This window comes from Ranitomeya imitator, chromosome 8 (genome assembly GCF_032444005.1).
Source record: "Ranitomeya imitator isolate aRanImi1 chromosome 8, aRanImi1.pri, whole genome shotgun sequence".
Taxonomy (NCBI): Eukaryota; Metazoa; Chordata; class Amphibia; order Anura; family Dendrobatidae; genus Ranitomeya; species Ranitomeya imitator.
Window position 1 is genome coordinate 13488510 of NC_091289.1, and position 17218 is coordinate 13505727.

General features: G+C 39.2%; 1 protein-coding gene across 1 annotated transcript in view; it reads right to left on the reverse strand.

Moving 5' to 3' along the window:
• Positions 1 to 697: 697 nt before the first annotated feature.
• The window catches only part of COL7A1 (collagen type VII alpha 1 chain), a 156115-nt gene continuing 139594 nt past the window's right edge, over positions 698 to 17218 (reverse strand). Inside the window, exons 115-122 of the mRNA XM_069736324.1 lie at positions 16616 to 16664; positions 14769 to 14834; positions 13541 to 13573; positions 13240 to 13338; positions 7788 to 7907; positions 7439 to 7501; positions 5410 to 5583; positions 698 to 4849 (exon numbers count right to left, since the gene is read on the reverse strand). Of these exons, the coding sequence (XP_069592425.1) occupies positions 4824 to 4849; positions 5410 to 5583; positions 7439 to 7501; positions 7788 to 7907; positions 13240 to 13338; positions 13541 to 13573; positions 14769 to 14834; positions 16616 to 16664 (630 nt within the window). The 3' untranslated portion in view covers positions 698 to 4823. The remainder of the gene's footprint in view (positions 4850 to 5409; positions 5584 to 7438; positions 7502 to 7787; positions 7908 to 13239; positions 13339 to 13540; positions 13574 to 14768; positions 14835 to 16615; positions 16665 to 17218) is intronic.

The window sequence follows — 17218 nt, forward strand, 5'->3', positions numbered from 1 at the left end:
CAGAGAAGCTGATGTGATCCAACCTACATTCTTCCTTACCTCAGGGAGCAGAAAGCAACTACTGGTTAGATAATTTCTGTAAGTTTTCTCCTGTTTATTTTGACACTGTTTTGCATAAGTTGTATGTCTTTTTATTATCATATTTTTATACCTTTTTCTTATTGTAAGCATTGAACCTTTTGTTATTAAAGTATAAAACTTTAACAAGTTGAACCTTGAATGTTCTAAAAGAATCCATAGCCTAAGATAGCCTAAGGTGTGTGAGCCTTATGAGTGATAGACATATTTTTATTAGTATTATTATTTCTGGGACTCATCGCACGTGTATTCGGTGAGTGGTGGCAGCGCGTATGAGCGGGTGTGTGGCCTGGGTCGGTGTGTGATTTATGCTCCCATTACAGCATAGGACAGAGGTTGAATGCTGGACTGAGAGTGGGGAGATAGATTTACCCTTGCAGGCACAACCCAAGTCACGTGTGAGAATAGGCACGTGACGATAAGTGACACCACGGAGAAGGGATCCGTGACAAACATCATAGACGGCCCTTTCTGTTAGCGAGAGAGGAGAACAGCTAGAAAACTAGAGTTCTGCTCCGGCAGCAGTGGATATCCATGTATTTAATGGACGACATTCATTGGAATGACCACAAAATAGTAATAATGCAGACAATAATGAGGCGCGGCATTCAGTTTACCATTCACTTTAAATAAAATCTTTTTATTTCAGGCAGTAGTACAAACGGTATAGATTTAGATACAGAGGCAAACACGAGGCCAGAAGTCCAATATTCCTGCACTAGCCATAACCGATTACATAAAGAGCAACTCCGGCCACAAGTTATATGTACAAACATTATACATGAAAAGGAATCACCAGAAAATCAGCTATTTTTTAAATTCGCTTTATGGTGGAGGAGGTGAGCTGTGACATCACCTATTGTGAGTGGTGGATCCTGTGTTATCTACTGAATTATCAGTACTGTATTACTGTACATCTACTGTGTTATCAGTCATTGTACAGGAGGAGGAGGTGAGCTGTGACATCACCTATTGTGAATGGTGGATCCTGTGTTATCTACTGTATATAGAGGTGTTATCAGTCATTGTACAGGAGGAGGAGGTGAGCTGTGTCATCACCTATTGTGAATGGTGGATCCTGTGTTATCTACTGTATTATCAGTACTGTATTACTGTACATCTACTGTGTTATCAGTCATTGTACAGGAGGAGGAGGTGAGCTGTGACATCACCTATTGTGAATGGTGGATCCTGTGTTATCTACTATGTATAGAGGGGTTATCAGTCATTGTACAGGAGGAGGAGGTGAGCTGTGACATCACCTATTGTGAATGGTGGATCCTGTGTAATCTACTGTATATAGAGGTGTTATCAGTCATTATACAGGAGGAGGAGGTGAGCTGTGACCACCTATTGTGAATGGTGGATCCTGTGTTATCTACTGTATATAGAGGTGTTATCAGTCATTGTACAGGAGGAGGAGGTGAGCTGTGACATCACCTATTGTGAATGGTGGATCCTGTGTTATCTACTGTATATAGAGGTGTTATCAGTCATTGTACAGGAGGAGGAGGTGAGCTGTGACATCACTTATTGTAAATTGTGGATCCTGTGTTATCTACTGTATATAGAGGTGTTATCAGTCATTGTACAGGAGGAGGAGGTGAGCTGTGACATCACCTATTGTGAATGGTGGATCCTGTGTTATCTACTGTATATAGAGGTGTTATCAGTCATTATAAAGGAGGAGGAAGTGAGCTGTGACATCTCCAATTGTTAATGCTGGTGAATGTTGACAAATCATTGTACAGAACAAAAAAGTGTTATTCTAGTGAAAATTGCAAGATATCTGACATTTGTTTGCAAGCGTTATTTTCAGATTTAAAATTCCCTTTTGATATTGACCTCTAAATAATAATTTTCCAGTATTTCTGAAAATGTCAAATGTATCAAATAAAACCGCCATATAATGCATAAATAATATCTTTATTAAGTGTCCAAATAATACTACGATAAATGCTGTAGCTCCTGTAATACTCCTCTCTTTGGTTACGAATACACGTAGCGCCATTTGTTACACGGCTGGAGTTGCCCTTTAAATGTGAAAATAAACTGTAATGTGATTGAATGTAGCCTGGAATTACTTGGAATTTACTGGCCGTGGAATATTGGGTGTTTCGGTTTAGATGTGAGCGGTTATAGTGGTGTTATCAGCTACAAATCACAAACTCTCTGCTGCACACTGCGGATATTTTCTGACTTTAGTGGAGTTAGGCTGTAACTTTAGCAGCAAATGACACGAGCGATATCAGCACAGATACCTGGTGGATAATGGGGTAAAAAAAAAAAAAAAGAAAAAATACAAAAAGAAAAACCTACGAATAATAAAAAATAGTAAGCGATTTATAATAATCTGCAACGCTAATGCAAGCAATATGCTTGTCTGGAGGTCATCATAGCACCATATTACAGTCCCTGAATTCTTTTTTTGTTTATTCTGGTTTACAACCATTTTCTTATATAATGCATTTATATAGTATATATTGTCTATTTACATACAGACATGCGATCGGCAGGTTGTAGGGATTCCTGTGTGTAGATACAAGCACCCCTGACTGTTTGATAAATTAATGGAAATGTATCTAGAATGATGGTGATTAGTATAAGCCTAGGGGGTGTCACTGGTTTCCAGTTAGTCACAAGAGAAATGACTGGTTTTATAAAATGGTTTTTAGAATAATCTGATTGATAAGGCGGGAAGATGAGACGGTAATGGCTCCGGAATCGCCCTATGAGCTTAACAGATATTTAAGTCAGACTGGTTGCTATGGAGACACTGCCTAAGAGCAGCTCAGCTGTCAGGCAGAAAGCTCTTAGCAACCAGTCTGAGCTTACTGAAGCCTACAACTCAAAGCTGAAGTCATAAGGCTGTTCCTAGTAACTAGACTGAGCTTACTCAAGTCTACTACTCAACGGCAAGTTGTCTCTAAGATGTGGCTATATATTAGGTTAGCCTTCAGCAAATCCATAGCAACTAGACTGAGCTTTCTTAAGTCTTCAACTCAAAGTCAAGTTGTCACTAAATTGAGATTATAGATTAGGTTGTCTGTCAGAAATTTCTTAGCAACTAGACTGAGCTTACTCAAATTTAGAAATCATGGCCAGGTGGTCTCTAAAATGAGATTATATATTGGATTGTCAATCAGCAAATCCCTATAACCAGACTGAGCTTAAACAAGTCTAAAACTCAAGGTCCAAGTTGCCTCTAAGCTGTGGCTATGTATTAGGATAGCCTTCAGTAAGTCCCTAGCAACTAGACTGAGCTTTCTTAAGTCTTCAACTCAAGGGCAAGTTGTCACTAAATTGAGATTACATGTTATGTTGTCGGTCAGGAAGTTCTTAATAACTAGACTGAGTTTACTCAAATTAAGAAATCAAGACCAAGTTGTCTCTAAAATTAGGTTATATATTAGATTGGTTGCTAAGGACTTGCTGATTGCCAGTCTGAACTTATTCGAGTCTACATCTCAAGGCTAAGATGTCTCTAGGCTGAGGTTACATATTAGGTTTGCCATTAGCAAGTCCTTATGAACTAGACTGAGTTTACTGAAGTCAACTTGGTCTTGAGTTGTAAACTTGAGTAAGGTCAGACTAGTTGCTAAGAAATTGCTGGTGGCAAACCTAGCCTTAGCTTAGAGACAGCTGTACTTTAAGCTGAGGTTAAATATTAGGTTGCTCGTCAGAATGTCCCTAGCAACCAGTCTGAGTATACTCGAGCTTACAACTCAAAGACCAAGTTGTCATGGAGCTGAGGTTATAAGGTTTTCATTCAGAACTAGACTGAGCTTACTCAAGTCTACAACTCAAGGGCAAGTTGTCATTAATTTGAGATATTAGGTTGTCTGTTGGGAAGTTCTTAGCAACAAGACTGAGCTTACTTAAGTTTACAAATCAAGGCTAATTTGTCTCTAAACTAGGATTATGTATTAGATTGGCAATTAACAAATCCTTAGCAACTAGACTGAGCCTACTCAAGTCTACAACTCCAGGCCAAGTTGTCTCTTATCTGAGGTTACATATTAGGTGTGCCATCAACAAGTCTTTGGCAACTAGACTGAACTTACTGATGTCAACTTGACCTTGAGTCGTTAACTCAGACTAGTTGCTAAGAACTAGTTTAGGGCACACCTAATTTCTGCCCTTAGGTTTGCCCTAAACTAGTTCTTAGCAACTCAAGGTCAAGGTCTTAGCAACCGGCCTGAGCCTAATCAAGTCTTCAGCTCAAGGCCAACTCCTCTTTAAGCTGAGGTTGGCCATCAGCAAGCTCTTGGCAACTAGTCTGAGCTTATTAAAGTCGACAACTCAAGACTATGTGGTAACTGAACCAAGGGTACAGAACGGGCTACAAGGCTTGGGATTACCCTAGCTTTGCCGTTTGGTAGGTCTTTCTGCCATATTAATCAGATTTTTCTTTAATCATTCTCCAATGTAACTTACAACCTGTATAAAGTTGTTTTCTTTATTTTTTTATTTTTTAGAAATCTCCCTTTTTGGCAGAAACATAGTATAAAATATAGCACCAATCTCTGCTACGAAAAAAAAAAAGTTCTATGCACCATGTAATAAGAGATACAGAAATCATCATTATATTCACAATAACAAATACAAATATTTCCCAGATGTGAGGACAGAGGAACACGATTTGGACCCTGTAACTTGCAAAGTTTTCCTTTTTCCTTTCAAACTTTGTGAATCTTCTAAAAATATTATAATATACATCTATTTTTCTACGACTGCGCGATGTCTTAACTTCCATCTTCTTGTGGTTTATCTGCAAATTGAAACAAAAAAAATGATTACGTACAGTTGTGTAAAGCGAATGGGCATGCACAAAATTGACGGCCCATCAAGTCTAGTCTGGATCTGCGCCATCCCTTACGATTATGGATGCCCCCTTTTGAGACTATTCCGATGGGAGTTTCTGTATTGTATGACTTCTGAGCCTACATCATCTCAAAGGACTGAAATGTTTTATCCTCTTAGACTGAGCTTATAAATAAGCCGACTTCTCCAGCGACCGTACTCAGAATTACGCAAAGGTTGACCATGCGCTCTTCACTCCATTCATTGTCTATGGAGCCCTGCTACTGGCATCGGTGGCAACAATCCTCCCGCGACCAGTAAGTTATCCCTCTTCCTATTAATAGGGAATAATTTATAATCTTGGTACAAACCCTTAAATATCTAAAATGCTGTTAGAACCTAAAAAAATCCTTATCTAAATCCGGCAAATGTTGGTTATTTTTTGGGGGGGGCACCGGGATGATACGATAAATGAAAAGGTGTTTTGACATTATAAGTCCCATGAAAGCTTATAGATGTGATACCAACCTTCTTTTCTGTGTACACATTGTAGCTCACATTCGTCCTTCTCGTCAAAACGGTTGGGATTACCGCCGCAGCCGCTGTACACAAACGGCCGACATCCTCTCACCCGCTGATTATAATACCATTTTAACGTGTATTTGGTGCATTCGCCTTCCAGCATTGGGAGGCTGCACACATCTGAAAGCAAAATGAGACTCAGACACAAGGAATGAGGTCTAAACTAAAAGAACCTCCAAGTAATCTATACAAGTGGTATCAAAATAATAGAATATCCATAGAAATAATATAATAATTAATATAATACGGATAATCCTCTATGGCATTAGCATAGTAATAATAGTATATAGGGGTAGCATAATAGGCTATAGTAGTAGTATAATAGTATAACATAGAAGTAGCCTAGAATTGTAGCATAAAGATAGTATAAAAAAGGAGTATCAGTCTATAGTGGTCATACAATAATAATATATAACTGCAGTATTATAGGCTATAGTAGTAGTATAATAATAGTATACAACAGTACTATTATAGTCTATAATAATAGTATATAACGGTAGCACTATAGTGTATAGTAGTATAATAATAGTGTATAATGGTAGTATTATAGTGTACAGTAGCAGTATAAAAGTATACAACGGTAGCATTATAGTGTATAGTAGTAATATAATAATAGTGTATAATGGTAGTATTGTAGTCTATAATGGTATAATAATAGTATATAACGGTAGTATTATAGTGTATAGTAGCAGTATAATAATAGTATACAACGGTAGTATTACAGTGTATAGTAGCAGTATAATATTAGTATACAACGGTAGTATTATAGTGTATAGTAGCAGTATAATATTAGTATACAACGGTAGTATTATAGTGTATAGTAGCAGTATAATAATAGTATACAACGGTAGTATTATAGTGTATAGTAGCAGTATAATATTAGTATACAACGGTAGTATTATAGTGTATAGTAGCAGTATAATAATAGTATACAACGGTAGTATTATAGTGTATAGTAGCAGTATAATATTAGTATACAATGGTAGTATTATAGTGTATAGTAGCAGTATAATATTAGTATATAACGGTAGTATTATAGTGTATAGTAGCAGTATAATAATAGTATACAATGGTAGTATTATAGTGTATAGTAGCAGTATAATATTAGTATATAACGGTAGTATTATAGTGTATAGTAGCAGTATAATAATAGTATACAACGGTAGTATTATAGTGTATAGTAGCAGTATAATATTAGTATACAACGGTAGTATTATAGTGTATAGTAGCAGTATAATAATAGTATACAACGGTAGTATTATAGTGTATAGTAGCAGTATAATATTAGTATACAACGGTAGTATTACAGTGTATAGTAGCAGTATAATATTAGTATACAATGGTAGTATTATAGTGTATAGTAGCAGTATAATATTAGTATACAATGGTAGTATTATAGTGTATAGTAGCAGTATAATAATAGTATACAATGGTAGTATTATAGTCTAAGGTGGTAGTATAATAATAGTATACAATGGTAGTATTATAGTCTAAGGTGGTAGTATAATAATAGTATATAACATTAGTATTATAGTCCATAGTAGTATAATAATTGTATATAACAGTAGTATTATAGTCTAAGGTGGTAGAATAATATTAATATATAGCATTAGTATTATATTAACCACTGACATATGCTTTAAGAGACAGAATAAAAGTTCTATTTTATCCATATGAGAAGTTTCTGGTGCCTCGGATACTTTGAAATTTGGTGGTATTATAGGCTATAGTAGTAGTATAACAATAGTATATAACAGTAGTATAGTGTATAGTAGCAGTACAATAATAGTATATAACAGTAGTATTATAGTGTCAGTTGGTAGTATAACGATTGTATATAACATTAGTAATATAGTCTCTAGTAGTCGTATAATAAAAGTTTATAACGGGACGATTATAATCTATAGTAGTAGTAGTGATACAGTATAGTAGCAGTATATTCATGGCAGTATAATACATGGTGGGCTATAACTACCATGATTTTCAGCGTCCCTCTTGTTTCGCAGACTGGCCTCAGATGCTGTTGGGATTGTCATGTCTATAAAGGAAACATATGCCAAATACACACTGTGGGGTCAGTTTTCCTTTTCTTGTATTACATAGATGATTAAAGGGTTTGTGTGGTATAATATGGTTGTCTGTCTATAAAAACAGCTCCGCCCCTGTCCACAGGCTGTGTCTGGTATTGCAGCTAAGCTACATTGAAGTGAATGGGACAGAGCTGCAATACCCGACACAGCCTGTGGACAGGAGTGGCGCTGATTGTGTATAGTTGTCCTGGCAGCAGCACACCGGCCAGGCAGGCCACCGACTATCATACTGACCGTCTGCCAGGATAGTGCTCTCTGTCCCGTCTTCGTCCATGGCTTCCTTGTAATCGTCCACGGTGTATATATGCTCATAGTCCGGATCATTGGTGTTCACCACCACCCTCAGCTCACGTCCTGGAAAAATCACGGAGAATAGATGTTAAGAGAAGAACAGAAATGTCTGGATTTCATAAGGGAGGAACCTTAAAATGTAAACCTGAAGCAGAAAAAAAGCAAAAAGCAATGCCAGACATAAAAGAAGCAGCGAGCTCTTTGCGCCATTTCACGGCGTGCACCATTTATTATGTGTTTAGGGCTTAATGGATAGATGGCATGGCCCGATTGCAACGACAATTTTCTGCCATCAAGTAAGACAATTTTATTTGTATTGATTTTTATTTTTATTGTCTTTTTTTGACCGAGGGACTTTACGTCAAATTCATCAAAATGGTGCACGGATTTGAATTTGGCGCAAAATATAATGCTTAAAAAACGGATTAGAGTAGAATGTTCCAGAATCCTTAAATAAAATCTGAAATATTGCACATTAGTCTTCAGCTGCACAAAATATATATACGGTATGTATATTTCACAGATTGTATGTTCCACCGGAGTAACAGCGCAAAAATTTAGCAACATTTCTAAAAATGACAAATTATGATTGATCTAAAAATATGTTGAAAAGCAAACCACTTACCCCTACCTCCCCCCATGCCGTGAACATTGTTGAGCAAGCCTTAAAAAATGTGCAGGACTGAAAAATGGATCTAAAAGTTGTGCAAAAGCTATAATGAAGTTGGCACAAAATAAAAAATGCCTAAAAAAATAGGTGCAAAAAAATTGATGAATCGGACCTTAGACTAGACAGTGCGAACCAGTATGAGAAAGCTGGCGCGTTTTGAGACTGTCTATCCCAGGTTTGCCTTGTTTCGTAGACTCTATGGCTGCATATTCCCCAATGTCTGCAGATTATATTGCTTGTGATCTATTGTAAGTACTGAATTTGGCTAAAGAGACATCAATGTCAACTTATTATTAAAGAGAATCTGTCACTTGCTAAAAAAAAAAATGAACAAAATATCGTGTAAAAATCCCTGAGATCCCCTGAATCTGCAGCTCTTTTCCATTTTGCTCTGTGTTGCTCCATTGCAGAGATATTCACATTTGTTGATTTTGGAGCGTAGTATGTGAAATCTCTGCTTGGGCATATCTTCAGAGTTTTCTCTGGGGGCGTGCACTACCACCACTCCCTTCTAAATGTTGATAATCACAGCTCTAAAGAAGAGGTGAAAGCACACGCCCCCAGAGAAGACTCTGAAGAAACGCCCAAGCAGAGATTTCACATACTGTGCTCCAAAAGCAATAAATGTGAATATCTCTGCAATGGAGCAGCATAGCACAAAATAGAAAAGAGCAGCAGAATCAAGGGAGGTCAGGCATTTTTTACAAGGTGTTTAACTCAATTTTTTTTAAACAAGTGACAAGTCCTCTTAAATTTGTGAAGCATGAATTGACCAAAAAGCCCCAAACACTGGAAGTCTAAAACAGTCTTAGAAACATTAAACCTGTTGATTAAAATGTACTATGCATGTGCAAAAAGCATTTTCTTTGAGCTTATGCTCAAGGAAAATTGTAAAGATATTAAGAAGATGGCACTATGGTAGCAATAGCCTTGGACGGTAGTGAGAGCATTGCCTGCAAGCCTCCATAAATGAAATAGGTGTCTTCCATGAAAAGTTTGCTCCAAAGCATTAAAAGATTAAATAACACAATCAGGAGGGATTTAGTAAGTAAATCTCCCAGTAATGTCAGCAATGTGAGACACAAATCGGAGACATGTGTTAGTTAAGACAATGGTGATAACATCTATACACAGCAGACATGACATGCAGAAGATCACTTTGGTGATGGTCCTGTTTGTCTTCTTGCTTCTTGATGTCTTTTTCATTAAAGGAAGACCACAACGAAACCAATAACACAAGATGAGGAGCGAAGAATGAGAATCATTATACTTATCCCTGCAACGCGCCCTATGCAATTGACCACCCTGGAAAAAGCCCTCTGCAACTGACCACCATGGAAAAAGCCCTCTAGAACTTGATCACCATAGAACAAGCTCTCTGGAACTGACCACCATGGAACAAGCTCTCTGGAACTGACCACAATAGAACAAGACCTCTGAAACTGACCACCATGGAACAAGCCTTCTGGAACTGTCCACCATAGAACAAGCTATCTGGATCTGACCACCATAGAACAAGCTCTCTGCAACTGCCCACCATAGAACAAGCTCTCTGGATCTGACCACCATAAAACAAGCTTTCTGCAACTGACCACCATAGAACAAGCCCTCTGAAACTGACCACCATGGAACAAGCCTTCTGGAACTGTCCACCATAGAACAAGCTCTCTGGATCTGACCACCATAAAACAAGCTCTCTGCAACTGACCACCATAGAACAAGCCTTCTGGAACTGTCCACGATGGAACAAGCTCTCTGGATCTGACTACCATAGAACAAGCTCTCTGCAATTGTCCACCATAGAACACGCTCTCTGGATCTGACCACAATAAAACAAGCTCTCTGGAACTGACCACCATAGAACAAGCCCCTCTACAACTGACCACCATAGAACAAGCTCTCTGGAACTGACCACCATAGAACAAGCTCTCTGGAACTGACCACCATAGAACAAGCTCTCTGGAACTGACCACCATAGAATAAGCCCTCTGGATCTGACCACCATAGAACAATCCCTCTGGAACTGTCCACCACAGAACAAGCCCTCTGGATCTGACCACCATAGAACAATCTCTCTGGAACTGTCCACCACAGAACAAGCCCTCTGCAACTGACCACCATAGAACAAGCCAGAGCAGTTATTAGGGACAGAGTCCAACCTGACGTTACTGCTGGTGTGATCCATAGGAAAGTTCAGTTGGTCAGTAAACGCCGGGAACTTTTCTTCTAAACTGCTGCCACTGAGTTCATCCTACGAAGAGGGTTCTGTTCATTTTACGATTACAGCCTGGCAGACCTAACGAAATCCATTTTTACTTCTCTCACACTGTATGAAAATCTGAGTGATCCAATGGGACTGTCCAGATCTGGGCACCTGTTATCATCCACAGGATTCAGCCCCCTTGATGACCCACATGAGCGGTCTTGACCTATCACTAAAGGCCGGTGCATGTGCATTTTACACTAACCATACCATGTGTACGTGTCAGACGGCTGTCATGGAATTAAGAAGACATTTAGAAACCTGGTGGCAGCCGTTTAGAAGATTTCATCTGAAGTTCTATAGATAGTTTCTCTAGGTTGACCAAGTTTTTGTTTAATAATCTAAAAACTTTCCAGTTGATCACTGGCCGTCCTGTTGGCCTTAGGCTATGTGCAGACAAAGCTTTATGAGATGTTTAAGACACATGAGTTTTTCACATGGAAACAGCTTTAGGAAACACTTATTTTTGGGGGAGTTATAGAAGAATTTTTGTCCGGATGCGTTCTTTGTATTGTTTTGATGTTACCAGTCCCAGGACAAAGGCCAGGTCTGTCTTCCTTCTTCTATGGCTGCCCTTCTGTGCAGCAGTCTACCCTGGGTTTTTCAGACAAGTGGCAAACTCCTGCGACATCATCACCTTAGGCCTATTAAAGCCAGTTTTGGCTGATTCTAAGGGTGCTTGGGTATTAAGTACAATTATCCACAGGTGCTTCAAGTCTATCAGAAACTACCTGCAACTTCATTTGGCTCAGCTGCAGTCAGGCATTTGTCATCTCTTCAGCTTCTCCTGATTTCCATGTTACAACCAACATTATTTCAATGTTCAGCCCTGTTTTCTACGTTTACATTATTTCATTCCTGCTATTAACTATTGCACTGCTGGAAGATACCAGACTGCATTTATTTATCTGTTACATCTCTGCTATTAACCATTTATATTTTGCATTGAAGTATTCCTCTGGTGATCTCCACCACAACATGTCTTTTTTCAATGTGTATATCTCTGCTATTAACCATTACCCTGCCGGAAGATACCAGACTGCATTTACTTTTCTGCTACATCGCTGCTATTAACCATTACCTTGCTAGAAGATACAAGACTGCACTTACTTCTCGGTTACATCGCTGCTATTAACTATTGTCCTGCTGTAAGATACCAGAGTGCATTTATTTCTCTGTTATATTGCTGCTATTTACCATTTCACTACTGGAAGATACTAGACTGCATTTACATCACTGCTATTAACCACTACCCTGCTGGAAGATACCAGACTGCATTTACGTATCTGTTACATCGCTGTTATTAACCATTGCCCTGCCAGAACATGCCAGACTGCACTTACTTCTCAGTTACATCACTGCTATTAACTATTGCCCTGCTGTAAGCTACCAGACTGCATTTACTTATCTGTTATATTGCTGCTATCAAACTGCTAGAAGAAACCAGACTGAACTTACTTTTCTGTTACATTGTTGCTCTTAACCATTGCCCTGCTGGAAGATACCAGACCATATGTATTTCTCAGTTTCTCCTGTGTTTCACCATTGCCCTTCCAGAAGATATCAGACTGCTTTACTATGATTAATTGCTTCTCTGCTTTTTTTCCTAAACTGCTACTATTCCTCTGGGCTCTGCCTTATCCTCACTACCTGCTCCGCTTGTTTGTCTACCATCCTGCATTCCCTGCTGTCCTGGTTATCTCTTATCCGCACCTCATTTGTCTAGACCCGCTCTGTTGCAGCCTCTCTCCTCTGGTCGCTGTTGCTTGCCTAGATCTACGGCTTAGGAAATCCACCTCACCTGGTGAGCCTGTAACATTTCATTGGACAGTGCCTAGATTGGAGAGGTTTCCTTTAGGATCTGCTTGAAAGGAATGACATGCAATTTTTCCACCACTTTTCTTTTTTCTAAACTTCTTCAGGAAAAAGAAAAAAAAAAACCTCAAGAAACTCCTCGTATGAACCCCAAGCAATTAATTGAAAAAGTTTCCCCAGAGTTTCTGGAGTGTATTTTTGAAGTGGGATTTGAAAAGGATCCCCTACTAAAAAAAAAAAAAAAACCTCCTATAAAACTTAGTGTGAACATAGCCTTAGGCTTTACCAGGTGAGGGACTTTGAAATATTTAATTGGTATATTCATGTTCCATTGGGACGCAATATAGAAGGGACATAGGGGAAGGCTGGCAAGGGGCAACATTCCCCCAGGTTACAAGCTGAGGTTTGGCAATGGCAGTATGGTGGAAGGTCTATCCTCAATACTGGCAATACATTGCCCAATCTGTACTGCATCTGGATCTCCTTCCATGTGCCCAGAGTGTGAAACCTTTGCCGGCTGACCCCTGATAGCATGCCAAGTATTGCAAGGAAGCACAGAGGAAGCAACACCGGATTATTCGTGAAGCGGAAGAGACTTATGGACAGAAATTGCTGCCGCAGCGCACGTCCTGGCGGTGCCAACTCACCCTCGTCTTCAGCAATGTGAGTGAACTTTAGGGCTGGGACTGGGACAAGACGAGGGTTAGATGGATACGGTGGGGGAGACGGATAGTTGGAAACAGAACCTGGGAGGTGCAAGGACATAACAACAGATTTTAGATAAGACGGGCACGTTAATACAGTCAACGGTGAGAGATCATCACATGCCGTGTGCAAGGCAAGAGTCACGGATACAAATACATCATTTATAGGGTTAAAGAGCAACTGAAACCAGTAACAGCAGCTGCATTAGTGCAAAATATATTGTTGGGGCCTGAGCTGTAATACCAGGTGTCGCCATGGACAGGGGTGGCGCTGTCTCTGTAAAAAAAAAAAAAATAATAATAAATACACCCTATTTTTAATCCTGGGGTACCCCACTGACGTGGATCGCAGTAATGCAGCTGGTATTAGCTTTATTTTATTTGCACACCAGTTGCCCTTTACGTTTAGTATATAATAGCAGAGGTGCATGCATGTTCATAGTGGGGCAAATATTGCTAAATGTACTGGCACCAAAGAAAGCGCAACCGCCATGCCCACCCGCTCTGCCTGTGGTTAATGCTGCCGGCCCCCCAAGCAGGTTACTTTATTATTAATTATTATTTAGTAATATTTGCCACCTGAAAATGCATGTGATACACATACTGTACATATATACATTATAGGGGTATATAGAGGATACCATGTAGTGGGTACATAACGAATCTGTGAGACATTAGTAATACATGGATGGGGAGAGGTGACAAGAAGGATACATGATGTCACCCGCGCTGATGTCGCCCGCCTCTCATCCATTCTTGTAGGGTCACATTACGGACAGGTGAGGGGTTAATAGGGTACTACACACAAGACACACGAAGCTCACAGGCAGAACACACAGGCCTGGACGGGGTTAACGGCACGTAATATAGGAAATCCGTCCATTATCCGTAATCCTTTATCGCCACGTGCTGTGGGAAAACACTATTTCATTACCTACAGAATGTCGCCAGTGTATCGGTCAGGCTCTCCCGACATGTCTGTTTTAATAAATACTTGCATTTCTCTTTTATTCCCTCTGTTATTCCTCCTGGAAATGTATGCCTAACCTAAAGGGGTTGTCCGGGACTTAACATTGATGGCTTATCCTTAGGTGTCTGATCGACAGCGGGCACTGCCACCGATCAGCTGTTGCTGGCGTCGGCGCCGGCCAGAACTGCTCAGTACAGTTCCATTGACGGTATAGTGGCCGCGGCCGGTACTGCACATCCGCCACCTATTCAATTCAGTAGCGGATATATGTGCAGTACCGCCCGCAGCCACTATACATCCGACGGAGCTGTGCTGTGCAGTTTCAGCCGACACTGGGAACAGCTGATCTCACGCCCACCGATCAGACACTGATGACCTCTCCTAAGGACAAGAAACCACAAGGATAACACTTCCCGTCATTTTTCAGCCGGGTACATTGGGGCAGTTTTATTTATTTGCATCTGGGCCTAGTTTATATAGTAAAAAGAGAGCACACATTCACCCTCGTCCATGCAACCTCTGCGTTTACCAATGTTCTTTTCAGGAAGTGTTAACTGACCTCCGCAGGCTGCAAAAAAGACAAAAACAACAAGACGTCATTGAGACAACGCAATGTTACAACATATAATTAGCTTAGGACTATCATGGGATTGTGGGGTTTCTAAAAGCAAAACTAGCATTGTCGGCCATGTCCCTCTGAACAGGGTAGATGTGTGTCACTCGGGTAGTCCTTCCTGGCAGTGATTGACAGCGGGAGCACAGAACTGCCATGCTGCACTCTCATATAGGAGCAATAATAGGAAGTGGTGACATTGGTGACAGAGGAAGTAGCTGACTTCTCAGATTATCAGCAAACCAAAGATTCGGTTTTCTTGTCCACATTTGACACTTACAGTCATGGCCAAAAGTGTTGGCAGCCTTGAAATTGTTCCAGAAAATAAAGGTTTTCTCCTAGAAAATTATTGCGATTTATATGTTTTGTTATACACATGGAGAAAAAAAAGGCAAATTGCACATAGTTTCACACAAAACCCCCCAAAATGGGTTGGACAAAATTGTTGGCATCTTTCCAAAATTGTGGGTAAACAACTTTTTTTCAAGCATGTGATGCTTGTTCACACTCACCTGTGGCAAGTAACAGGTGTGGGCAATATGAAAATTACACCTGAAACCAGATAAAAAGAGGAGACATTGACTCAATCTTTGCATTGTGTGTCTGTGTGTGCTACACTAAGGATGGAGAACAGAAAGAGGAGAAGAGAACTGTCTGAGGACTTGAGAACCAAAATTGTTGAAATATATTAACAATCTCCAGGTTACAAGTCTATCTCCAGGTTCAGGGTGCATCAGTGTCAGCGCAAACTATCCATCCACATTTGAATGAAATGAAACGTTATGGCAGGAGACCCAAGAGGACCCCACTGCTGACATAGAGGCATAAAAAAGCTTGACTGCAGTATACAAAAATGTATGTGAGTAAGCCAAAATCCTTCTGGGAAAGCGTCTTGTGGACAGAGGAGACCAAGATAGAGCTTTTTGGTGAATCACATCATCCTACGGTTTACTGAAAACGGAATGAGGCCTACAAAGAAAAGAACACCATACCTACAGTAAAATATAGTGGAGGGTCAAAGATGTTTTGGGATTGTTTTGCTGCTATTGGCACTGGTTGCCCTGACTGTGTGAGAGGCATCATGAAATCTGAAGATCACCAAAGGATTTTGGGCCTGGGTCTTCCAGCAGAACAGTGACCCCCAAAGATCCTACAAGAAGCCCCCAGAAATGGATGGAAGCAAAAGTGTTGGAGAGTTCTGAAGTGGCAGCAATTAGTCAACATCTAAATCCCATTGATCACCTGTGGAGAGATCTTACAATCGCTGTTGGGAAAAGACGCCTTCACATATGAGAGATCTGGAGCAAAAGAAGAGTTGTCCAAAATCCCAGCTGAGAGGTGGAAGAAGCTGGTGATGGTTATAGAAAGCGATTGATTGCAGTTATTTATTCCAAAGGGAGCAACAAAATATTAAGTTGACTCTTGTCCGGCAAATTTTGGGGTTTTGTGTGAAATTATGTCCAATTTGCCTTTTTTTCTCAGTTTTTTTTTATGCTGTTCCAATACACACAAAGGAAATAAACCTGTGTATAACAAAACATGTAAATGCAATCATTTTCTGGGAGAAATACTTCATTTTCTGGAACAATTTCAAGGGTGCCAACACTTTCAGCCATGACTGTAACTAAAGTATTCACCTATGAATTGCAACATAGTATATCCAGACAGATGCTTCCAGATTGTAGATGTTCACCCATGAGTAACTGAGCATCTCCAAGATTAATGATCCCACTCACCGCAGTGCAGGCTCATCTCCTGCCTCACAAAACCGCGGATTTCTTCCTCCTGTGCGTAGAATGAAAATGTATAATATAAATTGACATCAAGATAGATAGATAATAGATAGATGATAGATAATAGATAGATGGATAATAGATAGATAATATATAGATAGATTATAGATAGATAATAGATAGATAATATATAGATTGATAATAGATAGATAATATATAGATTGATAATAGATAGATAATAGATGATAGATAATAGATAGATAATAGATAGATGATAGATAATAGATAGATAATAGATAGATAGATAGATAATAGATAGATGATGGATAATAGATTGATAATAGATAGATAATAGATTGATAATAGATAGATAATAGATAGATGATAGATAATAGATAGATAATAGATTGATAATAGATAGATAGATAATAGATAGATGATAGATAGATTGATGATTGATAATAGATAGATAATATATAGATGGATAATAGATAGATAGATAATAGATAGATAATAGATAGATAATAGATTGATAATAGATAGATAATAGATAGATGATAGATAGATTGATAATTGATAATAGATAGATAATAGATTGATAATAGA